Consider the following 15,914-nt stretch of genomic DNA (forward strand, 5'->3'; position numbering starts at 1 on the left):
GTTTTGTTAGTTTCTGAGTCAAGATGTTTCCTGTACACCTATTTCTCTTCCTTCTATTTTTCCGATTCTCATATTCAAGAGACAAATCTACTTGTCCTGCACTCCCGTGCAGTTCCCGTCATCCTCAACAAGAATCAGCACTTGTCAGAGGAACACTCTTGATTTGCCTCTCAGCACATCCCTGCTCCACAAAGCACTTTTAGTTGTTTACTGGAGATGCTGTGTAGGATCAGAGAAGCTGAGAGTGTCCCACAATGACATCAAGGTTATGCCTGTCCAAGCTACAGAACGCAGAAGCTAAAATGGGTGCTGGTGACATCCCATGCCTTCCAGATATGAACAGAAGGGGACCATGAGTTGGATCTTCTCTCAGGGATAAACTTGCACCAGCCATGCTTAAGTGAGCTGGTGCTTAATCACTTTTCCTTCATGGACGGAGGACTTAGACTCATTCTTCTGTGCTTGTTTGTGTTACTCTTTGACAGCCTGAAGGTATTGAAAAGGAAAGGACCCAGAGTTTCCTTATCTGTACAGAAGGTAAGAGGATCTTTTAGGAAGTCAAATTAGTCCTAAATAAAATTCACCAGAAGAATCAGTTTATGTCCTCTCCTTCCACATGAGTCCATGTGCCCTGTGATTTCACTTTAAATATCTCATGGAGGATTCTCGTGTTTCATGCTTTATCTTCATGATATAATTCTAGCCATTGAGAAGCATATTCAGAAGGTGGTTTTTAGTTCACTTTTTGATGTTGGTCTGCCCCAACCTATTATTTTTTTCATTATATGTGTTCTTACCTCCTCTTATGATACGATTGTCACACAACATTGGACAATGGGACATCAGGATTGAGGCCCAGTAGCAAATAATATAATCTTTGCTTTTGTACTCTTAGGATAAAATAACCCGTAGATACGTCACTGCCCCTGCCCCTCAGTCTCTGGTTTCATGGCCATGAGGGGTATTATTTTACCCGGTTGATGGTGATCTGATTATACTCACTCATCAGAGCCTTCAAGCTTTACCTTTTGCGTGTGTTGTTTTGTGTGTTACAGTCAGTGTAGTTTTTACATTGTTTCTCATACATAAATAGTTCAGGCACTAAACCAGTGAAGAATGGGGGCCACCATCTAATGCACAGATTTATATGCCATTTTCTGAATGTACTGTTATCCTAAACTAGGTCAGAACTCCAATTTCATCTCCTCTAATAAACAACTTGTAAAATAAAAATAAGTAATGGAATCTTACCTCCAATACGTTTATCCCCCAAATCTGCTGATATAAAGAAACCATCACATTTTTTAAATCAATATTTTCCTTCCAGGTGCCAAAGCCTCCGAGCAGGGAGTTTTGGACTTGCCAAACGATGTAGCAGAAGGTCCAGCCAGAGGCTTTTTCACTGTTGTGGGTGAGTTGATTAAATGTTTTGTTTCACAATGATTTGAAAATCTTGGTTGAGGTGGTCTTAAAAAAAATCCTTAAAATAACAGAATAGAGAGGTTTTCCTAAGCTATCAATTGGAGGGAATTATTGTTCAGATCACCCTCTATGTTTCCTGGTGGGATCTGAAGGGATTACAGTACCGTTTCCAGACCTATATTCTCAGGAAACCCTAGCTTGTGTAGATGGTAACTAGCATTCAGAAAGCAAGAGGTTCTTTATAATCATTAATCTGAAATATGAAATTCACCTCTTGGAGAATCAGAATTAACTTTGCCTGTTAATGATGTTGGGAGTTTTCTCAGTACAAGGAGAATTTTTTGTTGTTGCTACAAAAGGCAAGCATCTTTGTCTGTTATTAACATGAACATCTCTTGGAAGGGATGGATTATTACACTTTGTAATTCATAGGATTGGTTTATTTAAAAAAGAAAAAAAAAAAACTAGCAAACAAGCAAACACATTCTCCTAACTTCCTCCTCTCTCTGGTAATGAGATTTTCAGAAATATTTTCCATAGCACTTTAACTTCACCCTTCATGGCTATCTCCTCTTTCAAATTGCTTCATAAAACTTTCTTTGTTTCCACCATTTAGACTCAATTTTAAATGTTACCTATTCCACTAGGCCTCTTTTGTCTATAGTTATTAACGCTGAGATGGCAACTATAAACAATACAGCTTTCCGCTTTTCCTGTTTTTAGGAGATATTCTAGGACTTGCCATGCAGAATCTGGTTGTTCTGCAAACGCCCTATGGAAGTGGAGAGCAGAATGCTGCCCTGCTGGCATCTGATACTTACGTTCTTGACTATCTGAAATCTACTGAGCAACTGACAGAGGAAGTTCAATCTAAGGCTTTCTTTCTCTTGTCTAACGGTGAGAAGATTTAAGTAATTTCTGCCCATAATTGTTGAAATCAACTGTTTACTCATACAAAGATGTCATAAGCTGTTTTTCTGCAGTAGTCTGGTGAAAGAAAAGTGAACCTGAACCTAGGAACTCTCAGTCCTAGCTCTGTTTTCTGTTTGACTTCAAAATCTGTGTGGTCAGCTAGCTTCATCATTTGCAGCTGCCGAGTTTTCAAGCTATGCACTTAATTTTTTTTAATGCCTGGTATTTTGCAAGCTACCTTGTTTGTTGTTATGATTGCTGTTGTTTTTGTTAAGAGTTGTTGTCAGTGGCTCATCTATCAACGTCTGTGTTTGCTCAGCTGTGGTCTGTTGCAATGAAGTGACCTTGGCTTTGTATACAGAAAGAGGACCAATGTTGTAAAATGTAAGGTTAAGGAAAAGTCCAAGAGCATAAAATAATCTTCTTTGGTTTTTCTTCTCAGAAAGATAACACTGAAGCAAAAGGACCTTAGGGGAAAGATACTGAATAATTAGTAGGTACCAATGATGAGGCAATTACTGAACCAGACATATCCATCTGTATTATCTTGTCATCAAAATCCTGTAAAGTAAGAGTTATGTTTTCTCCCTTATGAATACAGAAACTGAGTTTCAGAAGTTCAAATGGAAATGATCATCCTAGTGATTTGTGCCTGTCTAACACCGAAACTTCGGGCTTGCACTGCACTATTCTTTTTCTTCTGACTTTCTTAGGTTAAAAAATAATTTCCTACAATGTTCCATTTTAGGTTATCAAAGGCAGTTATCTTTCAAGAACTCTGATGGTTCATATAGTGTGTTTTGGCAGCAGAATCAGAAAGGAAGCATATGGTGAGACATAAAAATTTTATTTTATATAATATAGAAATTACCTGAGGAGGGCTTGCAAGGAGATGAAGGAGGATAGAGTTCAGTGGGGATTTAGCAGCAAAGTGGGTTTCAAAGTCAATTTACAGAGGTGAAATAGATAAAACTAAAGATTTAGTGATTCCAATTCTAATACAACAATATACCTTCAGTCTCATGATGATTTGCTCAGCAGTCTGATCCTCTCATGACAGCCCATATGCAGGCACAGCTGGCTAACTCCACTGAAGAGGGCACGTCTTACTCTGTGTTTCTCACAGTCCCCTATAGATTCAGGAAAGTGAAATTAGAAGAACCCAAAATGCCTAATTACATCATTTCTCTCTCCATGTATAGGTAATCTAATGGGCTACACAGCAAGACCTTTGGGTGCAAACATGCTGAAAATTACCTACTCTAATTTCCACTTATTGCTAGTCATAATATTTTCCTGACCCAAAGGAAAGAGCCACTACCAATAAAGATGGTTTACAGCAGATGAGTTGAATGCGTCCCTTACCAAAAGAGAACGATGGCGATGAACATGTGGAATTGCTAACAACACCATTTCCTCTTTATCTAACTTTTGCCTTGGTGATTTGTACTACAGGCTCAGTGCTCTTACTTTTAAGACATTGGAGAGAATGAAAAATTATGTATTCATTGATGAAAATGTTCAGAAACAGACCTTAATCTGGCTTTCAAGCCAGCAGAAAACGAACGGCTGCTTTAAGAATGATGGCCAGCTTTTCAACCATGCCTGGGAGGTGAGAGAGGAGCAGCACCAGGCTTCCCTTGCTCCTGGGCATTGCCTGCCTTGCCCTGCCTCTGGCTTTCCTGATCTGGAATATGAATATTCTTCCTGTGAATATGAAGCCTTCTGAGCCACTGCAGTCCTGGGCCTGTGGTGGGTTGGTCAGCAGCACCATTCCCGCTGCGTGCATGTTTAACCACAGCCTGGATGTGACTCCTTCTGAGTCTCTCTTCTGCCTTACTCAGCCTCTAGTCCTTCCCGAGTCTCAGTCCTCTTCAGAAAGTCAGCTAGAAATAGAAGGCAGGAGAGAGAAAGGGAACCTAGAAAAGAAACTTTCATACATTTGGAGACAGTCAATTTATAAAGGGAGGGGGCTGTGAGTGTATGAGGAAGGAAAGTTTATTCTTGTCCGTGGATGGCAAGAAAGTTCTGGGGAAGTATCTAGTAGTTCACATTGTTTCAATGAAGCAAGTTTTTCTAAGACTCTCTCAAGGAAAAATTCAAAGGCCAAGCTTGCCCCGGGGCCAAAGTACAAATGAGGTAAAGTATATCCTTGGCAGAATCCAACCCGTTTTCCTGTCCGTATTTAGGTAAATCCCTCCCTTCCAACGTCCTTTCTTTGCAGATAGCTGTCCACCTCCAGCCCATCTTCTGTCTCCTTTCCCATCCTATTTTTCCCTCTGGATGCTCAAAATCTCCTATCATGGCATTTTAGAGTGCTCCGATGGCCCCTGAAATACCCTGAGCTTTTCTTCAGCATCCTTCCTCTTAATCATCACTCCTGTTCTTGAAACACAGAATGCATGTCTAATCCACATCAAAATATGAATGAGAACAGACACTCTGTGATATTTAATTTGCATGCAAATTGTATTCAAATTGTTTTGTGGTATTTTTAATTTATTCCAAACTTATTCCTTACAACGGGGGGGGGGGGGGGGGCCTGATGGAGAAGAGCTCTTGCTCCTTGGTAGAAAAATCAAAAACTTTCCCATATTCTCTTCTAAAATATCTTCACATCCCATCTTTCTTCTTATTGGATTCATTACTGGCAAATCATTGCTGATTACTGCTTCAGTTTGTCTAATCTTCCCCAGTATTTTCTCTATAATTAAATATCTGTTGAGGGGGTGAGTGGGTGCGTGTCTGTGTGTGTTATGAGTTGAGAGAAATAAAAATGCAAGGGAAAAATAAAAGCTTACACTGCAGAGGAATGGCGATACCACTTGCTGTAATTTAGATGTACTGTGAGTCCTCGTACCTCATGTTATTGCCTACCATATGCTGTTATTTGCGTCTGAAACACTTGGTTTCTCAGAAATACTTCTTTTCTGAAGAAAGGAGGGGTTGTCCTTTGCTTAAATAGATAAAACGGAAAGTTTGTACAAGATCAGTAGATCTCAAATGCCATTCTGAATGCCATTTCCGTCAGAATCACTAGAGCGCCCATTAAAATGCATTTTGCTGTCTTATTCCCGAGTTTTTTGAATGAGAATCTCTGTGTAGATGCTGGTTGATTTAAGTACCCCAGAGGACTTTTATGCACAGTCAGTCTGCAAACCTCATGATTTATAAGTGAGTTTCTCATTTTACACTGTAAGAATCTGAGACTTGACTCTGGTGACCTTCTAGTGTGCTTTTCCAGGAATTTCCAGGAATCTTCACAGCAACTTTCTGCTTCACCTCATTAGAGATTCTTTGTTGGCTTTTTTCAGATTTATACCAAGCGGAGACAAATAGAGTCCTGTGAATTCCTTAAAATGCATGCTTAACACCAGGCTGCATAAATACAATTATATATGTTATTTACTATATTTGAAATTAATTGTTATAATAATAACAACTTAATAATTATGATTTAATTATTGCATAGAGTCTGAATGATTCTTGCTCAGATAGTGTGATTATTAACCATCTAATTTAAAAACTACACATGTTCGGGTGTTTTTATGAATAATGGTATTTGTTCCAGTATTTTTTTCGTACCTAGTTTTACTTCAGAAGAATACTTGTTATTATGTGCTCTGCTGTCCCGAATGACTCATTGTTCCTTTGTTTTCAGGGTGGAGATGAAGAGGACATTTCACTCACTGCACATGTTGTTGGGATGTTCTTTGAAGCTGGGCTCAATTTCACTGTATGGATCCCCGTCATCTTCTGATTTCAGTCAGCTGAATGCACATTAAATAGACTGTAGAGTCAGAGTCACTTGAGATTCTAAGACTAGATGAAACCCCGAGATAACATTTAGTTTACTACCACCCTTTAAATTCATGCTGTTCAAACTGTTTTTCATTCATAGACAGCTTTGAAAAACAGGATTGAGTTTCTCCCTAGGGAGAATACACATATGCACACAAAAACGACTTATTCACACAGCTGCAGGCATTCACATCTCTCCTGAAGCTCAGCCATGAATTTCAGATTGAGAACCCCTGCTCTAAGTAAAGCCATAGCCTAGTATTCTGTTTCTCTCTCAACAGTGATTAAACATTTTCAACTCAAATGTGGCTCATCCTCGCCACCTCCCAATCCATAGGTTAGATTTCCAAAATCTATTCCTGAACTAAGATGCTAGGAATTGTCAGGGTCATTAGTATACCTTGAAAGTTATCTTCAGAAATGTAAGCCTCTTGGGCCTATGATAAATTTGGATGCTTTGCCACATAGAAGACATTCATAACTAAAATATCACTGATCAGATATAAAAACTGCCATTTTCTTACTAAATTTTATTGGGCCAGACATGGTGGTTCATGTCTATAATCCAAGCACTTTGGGAGGCTGAGGCAGGTGGATTACCTGAGGTCAGAAGTTCAAGACCAGCCTGGCCAACATGGTGAAACCCTGTCTCTACTAAAAATACAAAAATTAGCTGGGCTTGGTGGTGCATGCCTGTGATCCCAGCTACTTGGGGAACGGAGGCAGGAGAATCGCTTGAACTTGGGAGGTGGAGGTTGCAGTGAGCTGAGATCATGCCACTGCACTCCAGCCTGGGTAACAGAGTGAGACTCTATCTCAAAAAAATAAAATTATTGCTTAGGTACTAATAATGACATTATGAATTTATTTTAATGATATTTTTGAAGGATAAAATATATGTGCATATATAAATGGATTTGTATGTAAAATATACTTTGAGGATATATTATTATATATATATTATAAACAATGATTAGTTTAAATGTTGAGCAAGCTCATGGAATGTTCGGTTATCAGTTTACAATGTATCATTCTTCTTCCTGACCAACAGTTTCCTGCTCTACGAAGCGCACTCTTTTGCCTTGAAGAGGCATTGGACAGTGGTGTCACTAATGGCTACAATCATGCAATTCTAGCTTACACTTTTGCCTTAGCTGGAGAAGAGCAGAAAGTGGAATCTTTACTCCAGACCTTGGATCAATCTGCCACAAAAATAAGTAAGTGTTATTATTCATTGTTGCTAGTGGGGGTGATCTTGGAGCACAGTGAGGAAGCATTCTAAGCAGTTACATAGAAGCTCCCTCTTCTCCAGTGTGTTTCTATTTCTCTTATGGAATTTATCAGTGGCCTTTATACCTTTCAAGAACACTGCATATTCTAGACTTTCCTCTTTTGCTTTATGCTAGCTTCCTCTCAAATGAGTGATGTGAGGGGAGTCAAGCCTGGTGACCAAGCCATAGACTATCATAACTACTGGGGAAGCTTAATCACGTGCTACTTAGAAAGTTGCTATTTAAGGCTGTAGTAATTTGCTATAGCTGTCATCAAATACCACATACTGGATGACTTAAGCAACAAAAGTTTATTTTCTCATGCTTCTGGAGGCTAGAAGTCTAAGTTCAAGGTGTTGGAAGTGTGGTTTCTTCACCTGCAGGTGACCACATTCTCCCTTCATCTTCACAAGGTCTTTTGTGTGTGCACAGCCCTGCTCTCCCTTTTGTGTGTTCAAAATTTTTCTTCTCATAAGGGCACCAGTCAGATTGGATTGTGGCCCATAAGCTTCATTTTAACTTAGTCACCTCTTCAAAAAGTCTTATCTCCAAATACAGCCACATTTTGAGGTATTTGGAGTTCAACATATAAATTTGAGGGGAGCAATTCAGCACAAACAGAGGTCAGGAATGGAATTTGCATCCTTCTTTATGTGTAATCCATGACTTTTATACAGACTATGTGAAAATTCTTCCTTTTTTCTCAGATAATGTCATCTACTGGGAAAGAGAAGGGAAACCCAAGACAGAAGAATTTCCATCCTTTATTCCCTGGGCACCTTCTGCTGAGACTGAGAAGACTTGCTATGTGCTGTTGGCTGTCATTTCCCGGAAGATTCCTGACCTCACCTACGCCAGTAAGATTGTGCAGTGGCTTGCCCAACAGATGAATTCCCATGGAGGCTTTTCTTCTACCCAGGTGATTAATGTAGGCCTGATATTAATAGCAGCTTTTTGAATGCAGAAGCTGTAACTCTATGACGAGTGAGATATTGATAGTAAAGATATCACAACAAATCCTTTCTGAGAAGAAGAATCGTGGATATTTTTAATCCTATTTTACTTCCTCAACAATTATTTGTTGGCCAGTTATTGTGTATCAGGCACTCTACTAGGAAGCCTCTAAGTAGAAGTGAATGAAATGAGGCCCCCTGTTCCAGGAATTTATCACCATTTGTATCTTCATTCACACAGCAAACACAGAATAAGTCTAGAGGATATTTTTGTCATAAGCACCACTCTTGGTGGTACATTAGACACCTGATGATACTATGTTCAAATTATATATGGACCAAAAAGAAAGTTTTCTTTCTAGTTCTGTGGGCTATACACTGGGAAAAGCAAATGAAAAGAAGGAAAACAGGAGAAATGGGAGGTATGAGAAACAATGACATGTTTTTCCTTACTTGGAAACAAATTGAAAATGCAAAAAAAAAAAAAAAAAAAAAACAGTCTTATTTCCATGAGAAAAAATCTGCATTTCTCTTTGTGTTTGGTCTTAGTTTCTGAGTAAAACCATATACTAATGAATTTCCAAAGATCTTTTCCTGATTCTGGCTTCCCTTCTTTGAAGATGAGCAGAAAAAAAAGAATTATCCATGGCAGCCACGGGGGCCGCTGAATTATGTAATGCCTTAACTTTTAGAAAAGCTTTGACACCATTTTTAACCAAAGAGACTATATTTTATGAAAAATTTTTAGAAAGTAAAAACACAATTAAGATTTGTTGAAGAAAACTAATTTAAGTGGAAACAATTTGCACAAGCAAGTATATTTTCCTATCATTCAGGATATTGCTTCTTGGTGTTTTGCTGACCTGTTTTAGGAACATTTCTAAGGATTGATATGAAGTCCGTGGTCAAATGATGACCAATATTGTGTCATAACTGAGCTTGGATCATTGCTTGTGCTGTTCTGTGCAGGCAACTCCAGTTTGTCTTCTTGCCATAACCCGTTACATGAAGTTAACCTTCTCTAAGAATCAAAACACTGTTACCTTTAGCAGTGAAGGATCCAGTGAGACTTTCCAGGTTAACAGTGATAACCGCCTACTGGTCCAACGTTCAGAACTAACAAAGGCACCTGGAGAATACACAGTAGATGTGGAAGGACACGGTTGTACATTTATCCAGGTAACAGAAATCTGCCTGAGAGGGTGATGAGTGTTTGCCAGTAAAAGAGTCAGATTGTTCAGTTCTACATGAAGTGTTATCTGACCGTTTTGTGTATTTACACTATCAATAGCCGAAAATGCAAGTTATTTTATGAAAAGGTACTCAGTTGTCGAAGTTTCTTGAGGAATATTGCTATTAGAAAGTATTCTATCTTCATTAAATTACATTATTCTGAAAGCTAAAGAATTGAACTGGATTCCCTGATGATAAAGATGTAAACTGCATTAATAATAGAAATAAGCAATAGGTTCTTTCTTTTAAAAAATGTTTTATTTTTATGGGTGTATAGTAGGTGTAAATATTTACAGGGTGCATGATACAGGCATACAATGTGTAAGAATCACATCGGGGCAGGTGGGGTATGCATCACCTCAAGCATTTATCCTTTGTGTTAGAAATGACGGAAGTATACTCTTAGCTATTTTAAAATGTAAAATTACGTTACTACTGACTATAGTCAGCCTGTATAATTCTTAACACAGGATGGGTTTTCTTATAATTTGCTATCCTTTCCAGGCAACGCTTAAGTACAATGTTCTCCTACCTAAGAAGGCATTTGGATTTTCTCTTTCCTTGGAAATAGCAAAGAACTCTTCGGATATCTTCCAGACTATTTTTGACCTCACAGTGACCCTCAAGTAAGTGTCATAGTTTGATAGTAATTCCCATGTGAGCAAGATGGTAAAATATTTAAAAAGTTTGAGCAGTAGTGAAATCACAAAATATAAATCATGGTAATATGATGAGTTCTCATGTTGGTAGTGACAATTCTACAGCACAGTCACTTTTTAGCCCTCTGTCCAGACACTACAATTTAGTACATCTTCAGCTAAATCGGAGCTAAAATGAGGCAAGTATAACATGCAGTCTACGTGAGCGTGATTTGAAAGCTTTTGCTACACTGATATTCCAATGACACTTTCTATTCTGTTGTATGGAAGTACTCCTAGTTTTGAAAAACAGATTCTATATTTCTTTCTCAAGACAAGCATGCATGGTCATATAGTAGCAAGCCCACAAATGTTTATTTTATAACTGTAAAGAGTAAAATTTTAGATTTTTACTTTTCAGAATAGAAAAACAAAATGATCCTCTTGATTTCAAGCATGATTTATAGATGCTAAAGGATGTTAGCCTTAGTTAATATGTGGAAAGCATTGAGTAAAATTAGTTTGGCACATATTCTTTAGAATTTCTAAATAAAAATCTCTTGAGCTCCAGGGCTAAGAACTCAGTGAACTGGGGAACTCTTTTTTTTTTTTTTTTTTTTTTTTGAGACAGAGTCTCACTTTGTCACCCAGGCTGCAGTGCAATGGCACAGTGGCACAATCTCAGCTCACTGCAACTTCCACCTCCTGGGTTCAAGGGATTCTTATGGCTCTGCCTCCCGAGTAGCTGGGATTACCAGCGTACATCACCACATCTGGCTAATTTTTCTATTTTTAGTAGAGTCAGGGTTTTGCCATGTTGCCCAGGCTGGTCTTGAACTCTGACCCTCAAGTGATCCACCCATCTTGGCCTCCAAAAGTGCTGGGATTGCAGGCGTGAGCAACCATGCCCTGATGAACTATGGAACTCTTAACTTCATACCCCAATAGTCTTATCCAGAAGCAGGAAACTGAGCTAGAAGATCTCTTGGAGACATGTCTACTCCATAATTCTGCTAATATACCACTTTGTAAGCAAAGATGTCCTCTAAGTGTTATGCAAATCTAACAGTAACCTAAGTATATGTAATATAGATTTAGAAGCTTTATCAGTTCAAACTTTGAGACTGCAGGTAAGCTTAAGACCAGGATGTGGGGGAGATTTCATGTCAGATAATTCATTATTTGCTCCAATTTCTGTTGCTATGTATCATCTCTTTCATTATCATTCTGATCATGCCTATTCACAGATGCTTGAAAATGACTTTCTTCAAATTTTCTCTTCGGCTTTTAACTGTCCTCCAGACTTCTAGCCAATTAGTATTTATCCACCTGGCACTCTCATTATGAGATGTCACTTTTTAAAAAAATTGATATCTAAACTAGTATTTTCTTAAAATTTTCAGATATACTGGAATTCACAATAAATCCAGTATTGTGGTTACAGATGTAAAAATGCTATCAGGATTTACTCCAGCCATGTCTTCCATTGAAGAGGTAAATAATAGAAGCCTAATCTCTCTGCACAAAGACAGCTCCATAGAGTATAAAGATAAAATAAATACTTGTTTAGCAGTTGTTTAGTAAAACAAAACTATAGAATTCTTCAACATTCACCTTTATATTTTTACGCTAACACTGGAGAGCTGGTGTATTTAATTCGTACAAATTAGCAGTCAATATTTCCCATGGTTCATCACATATTTTTCTTTAGTTGCTACCCGTGCTTATGAAAACATCATGGCACCAAGGAATGTTCCATAAAACAGAACCCGACATGGAAAAGCATGGACATTCAGTTCTGCAGTGGTGCTGTCATTTGTTCTAATATCTATTCTCTATCCTTCCCTAACAATTTCTTCAAAGCTTGAAAACAAGGGCCAAGTGATGAAGACTGAAGTCAAGAATGGCCATGTTCTTTTCTATTTGGAAAATGTAAGTTTAGCAATAATTTTTTTCTTTAAAGGTTTTCTTTTTTCCTTCTAAGGGCAATTGGATGCTTCCATTTCTTATAGATATGATAGGATTGTAAAAGGAAAAAAATAAGTGACATTAAGGATGACCAGTGTTCTATCCCACTGATCATCTATCTTCTCCTTGCTAGTTCTAAGGCTATTTCATATATGCCCTGGCTACGTGACTAGATAGCTTTCCTCTCCCTATCCAACACAGTCTGGTCACAGAGTAGCTGTGCAATTATTTTATAATTTGATTAAACTCTCACAAAGTTTGCTGTAATTTTTTTAATTACAATTGTGTATTGAAGGTGTGTGGTGTGATGTTTTGATGTAGTGAGTTGGTTGTTATCATCTAGCGTGATTATATGTGAAACAGCTGACTAAAACGTCCCTCTCTTCACACAGTTACCTCTTCTTTTTTCATGATGAAGCACTTAAGATCTACTCCCTTAGGGAATATTATATATACAGTATGGCATTGTCAACTGTAGGCTACTGCTGTGTCTGAGATTTGTAGAATGTATTCATTCTGCACAGGTGAAGCTTTCTATCCTTTGACCAGCATCTCCCCATTTTCCCTTTCCTGATAACTACCATTCTCTCTGCATCTATGAATTCAACTTTAGATTTAACTTACAGGTGAGATCCTGCAGTGTTTTCTGTGTGTGTCTGGTTTATTTCACTCCAAATAGTTTCCTCCAAGTTTGTCAATGTTGTTGCAAATGGCAGAAATTCTTTTTATTTAAGGCTGAATAATTTGTGTGTGTGTGTGTGTGTGTGTGTATATATATATATATATATATGTATGTATGTATATGCCTCAGTTTCATTATTCATTCATCTGTTTCGAACATTTAGGTTGGTTCCTTATGTTGGCTATCATAATGAAAGAATGAGCGTGGGACTGCAGCTGTCTCTTCAAGATATTAATCTCATTTTCTTTGGATGCACACCCAGAAATGGGATTGCTGGATCATAGGATAGTTCTATTTTTATTTTTCTCAGGAAAAGCCAAACTGTGGCTTGCAGTTTAGAGACGTCTTTTCTATATGTCTCGTTACCACTCACATAAATGCCTACATTCCTCTAAGACTTCCAGCTAAATTCCTCTCACCTCAATGTAAGCAAAGGAACTGAAAATTTTATATGATTTAAGGTTAACAACTCATTGTTTTGCCAATATGTAAGTTTAGTAAGTACCCTAGATCTATTTAATTATGTAGATCATAAACTTCTGGGGATAATTTTCTCAGTGACTATCTTTTCTCAGACTTGCTACAATGTAATTATAATTTGTGTCATTACAGGTTTTTGGTACAGCCTACAGTTTCACTTTTTCTGTTGAGCAGAGCAACCTTGTGTTCAACATTCAGCCAGCCCCGGTCATGGTCTACGATTATTATGAAAAAGGTAGGCAAGCAACAGCCATGCCCTAAGGCTATTGAACATGGTATTTATATCTAACATTCCTGAGCTACTAAACTTTCCAAAATCAACCTCTGTCTTCACAGAGTAAACAATAGATGGCATTACTTTGTATACTGGTTTCTTTCTTCCATGATGCATCTTCTGACTGAACCCATTTTCCAGTTACCAGAGTTTTTCAACACCAGAATCCTTTCAATATAATCTGACAGGGCTCCACTTGAACTTGAAATACAAGCCACATAAAGCTTCCAGGTCTTTTTGTTGTTGTCATTGTTGTTCATGCTAAGACTGACCATTCCAAGCTACCTCTAAGGACTTTGACTTAAAAAGGGGAATGGGGAATATTCTGAAATGCTATTTTAAAAATTTGATAGATTAATTTCTAAAACGATTACTAAGTCGTAGAGACCATACAACTGTTCCCTGGAAGGTTGGTGCTATTTGTTTCTTGTTGAATGCTGTGTGAAGTTTGTCGAGTATTTGAATTCTGTCTCTGACATTTACTAATAGAATGTATTTCATCAAGTGTCTTAAATATTATTAGCATATTTCTGGATGTATAAAATGGGAAAGTAATTGTCTCTATTTCAAAATTATTGGAAAGATTAGATTGAATGTGCTTATATCATCTACTTAATAAAAATACACGTTCCCTTTATTTTTTCAGAAGAATATGCCCTCGCTTTTTACAACATCGACAGTAGTTCAGTTTCCGAGTGAGACAAAGCAATTACTGGAAGAGGTAAAGAAAGTTTATTACATCATAAACCATTGAAAACACATCTAAGAAGAAAATGAAAACCTAAATAAGATAGGACAATGGTTGAAGAAAGACGAGTGTCTGGTACTTCATCAGAGTTGTGTAACTGTGTGCTACATGAGTATTCTGATAGTCGTTAAGATTGTATTAATTTCTTTAAAAATAGCTTTAAAGAATTCACAGCTATATATGTACCTTTTATAAATCTCTCATTTTTGTTTTGTAGGTTGGCAGGTCAGTAAAAATTTAGGCACATATATTTGTACATATGCATGTATATGTATGATACATGTCTATGTGCCTATATATATGCATGTTTTTATATTGAAATATCTATCTAGATATACATACAAACATGTGTTTATTGTTGAAACAATGTTTCAAATCCCAGGTGGAAAAGCATTTCTTTCAACAAACCGATTCTTCTGTATCAAACCTGGAAAAATTTCATGAACCATCTGGCATCCTGAACAGTCTGCAATCTGCTCTGGCTTCTTATCAGGTTTTATTTCCTTATCATCCCATTAAATGTTGTCATTTTGCAACTGAATCTATGACTTTTTTTTTCTTCCAGTACTTTATTCACAGTTTTAATCCTAGAAAACGCAGGGGTTTTTTTGACAGCAACTTGAATAATTTGCTGTATTGCTGTCAACTCTAAATTCGAATGTTTAGACATTATGCAATACAGAGTTAGAATTCTTCCATATCCAAAGAGAGAGAGAGAGAAAGAAGTGGGGGAAGAGAAAGAAGCAGACTAAGTGAAAGTTGAAATGGACTCCATGTTAACTCAAGGAAACAAAAATAAACACACACAACATAGACTCGAATGTATCTTCCGAGATCAAATCTGCCTCCTTAGGCCTAATCCAACGTTGCCCACCCCGTTGGAGCAAAGGCATTGCTTATGCAGAGGATAGGCCAGCACATCCTTTGCTTGCATCCTTACTCACTAGGTAAACACACCCCTCACACTCCAGATGTGGCCAGTCGTCACCCCCGAGGGATACTGGTCAGGTACTCAGGGATGGTTGAGAAACGATTGTGGCCAGCCTCAGACCCACCCCACACAGTGGGCTGAGCAGATTTCCAAAGTGCAGAGACAGCATTGCAAAGGCAGAGTGTGCCAGGATGGGCCCTAGACATACACTGTACAATCCATCTCAGATGTGATGGGAGCAAGTTGGCGTGTCCCAGCCAATAGGCACTGCTCCTCACACCCCCACCTGGGTGGGAGCCATCACAGACTAGCATCCCCTTGTCCTGCCCCGATCCTGGTTTGCTGGCTGGCTTTGCAGATCAAAGGGCATCCTTCCACTTGGACCAATCCTTGGGGAGACATCTCTCAGAAGACAGTCCTAGAACATGGAATGTGACCTGGTTTGGAAATAGGGTCTTTGCAGAGGTTACCAAAGTAAGAGGAGCTCACAGTGGATTAGAGTGGGCCCCACCTAGTCTAATGATTCCTGTCCTTAAGAGAACACACACACACACACAAGAATGTGCCTGTGAAAATGGAGGCAGAGCTTAGAGTGAAGTGT

General features: G+C 38.2%; 1 protein-coding gene across 2 annotated transcripts in view; it reads left to right on the plus strand.

The window, feature by feature from the left end:
* The window catches only part of LOC111526594 (ovostatin homolog 2-like), a 32,036-nt gene extending 17,118 nt beyond the window's left edge, over positions 1-14,918 (plus strand). Inside the window, exons 15-29 of one of the 2 annotated variants that reach the window (XM_023192348.1) lie at positions 486-537; positions 1,328-1,411; positions 2,146-2,319; positions 3,083-3,164; positions 3,790-3,946; positions 5,996-6,070; positions 7,187-7,352; positions 8,114-8,325; positions 9,329-9,538; positions 10,097-10,218; positions 11,634-11,724; positions 12,094-12,162; positions 13,493-13,595; positions 14,281-14,355; positions 14,765-14,918. In XM_023192348.1, the coding sequence (XP_023048116.1) occupies positions 486-537; positions 1,328-1,411; positions 2,146-2,319; positions 3,083-3,164; positions 3,790-3,946; positions 5,996-6,070; positions 7,187-7,352; positions 8,114-8,325; positions 9,329-9,538; positions 10,097-10,218; positions 11,634-11,724; positions 12,094-12,162; positions 13,493-13,595; positions 14,281-14,333 (1,650 nt within the window). In that variant the 3' untranslated portion in view covers positions 14,334-14,355; positions 14,765-14,918. The remainder of the gene's footprint in view (positions 1-485; positions 538-1,327; positions 1,412-2,145; positions 2,320-3,082; positions 3,165-3,789; positions 3,947-5,995; positions 6,071-7,186; positions 7,353-8,113; positions 8,326-9,328; positions 9,539-10,096; positions 10,219-11,633; positions 11,725-12,093; positions 12,163-13,492; positions 13,596-14,280; positions 14,356-14,764) is intronic. The other variant, XM_026455790.1, reaches the window with a different exon arrangement.
* Positions 14,919-15,914: the final 996 nt, after the last annotated feature.

The sequence above is a fragment of the Piliocolobus tephrosceles genome, chromosome 10 (genome assembly GCF_002776525.5).
Source record: "Piliocolobus tephrosceles isolate RC106 chromosome 10, ASM277652v3, whole genome shotgun sequence".
Classification (NCBI taxonomy): domain Eukaryota; kingdom Metazoa; phylum Chordata; class Mammalia; order Primates; family Cercopithecidae; genus Piliocolobus; species Piliocolobus tephrosceles.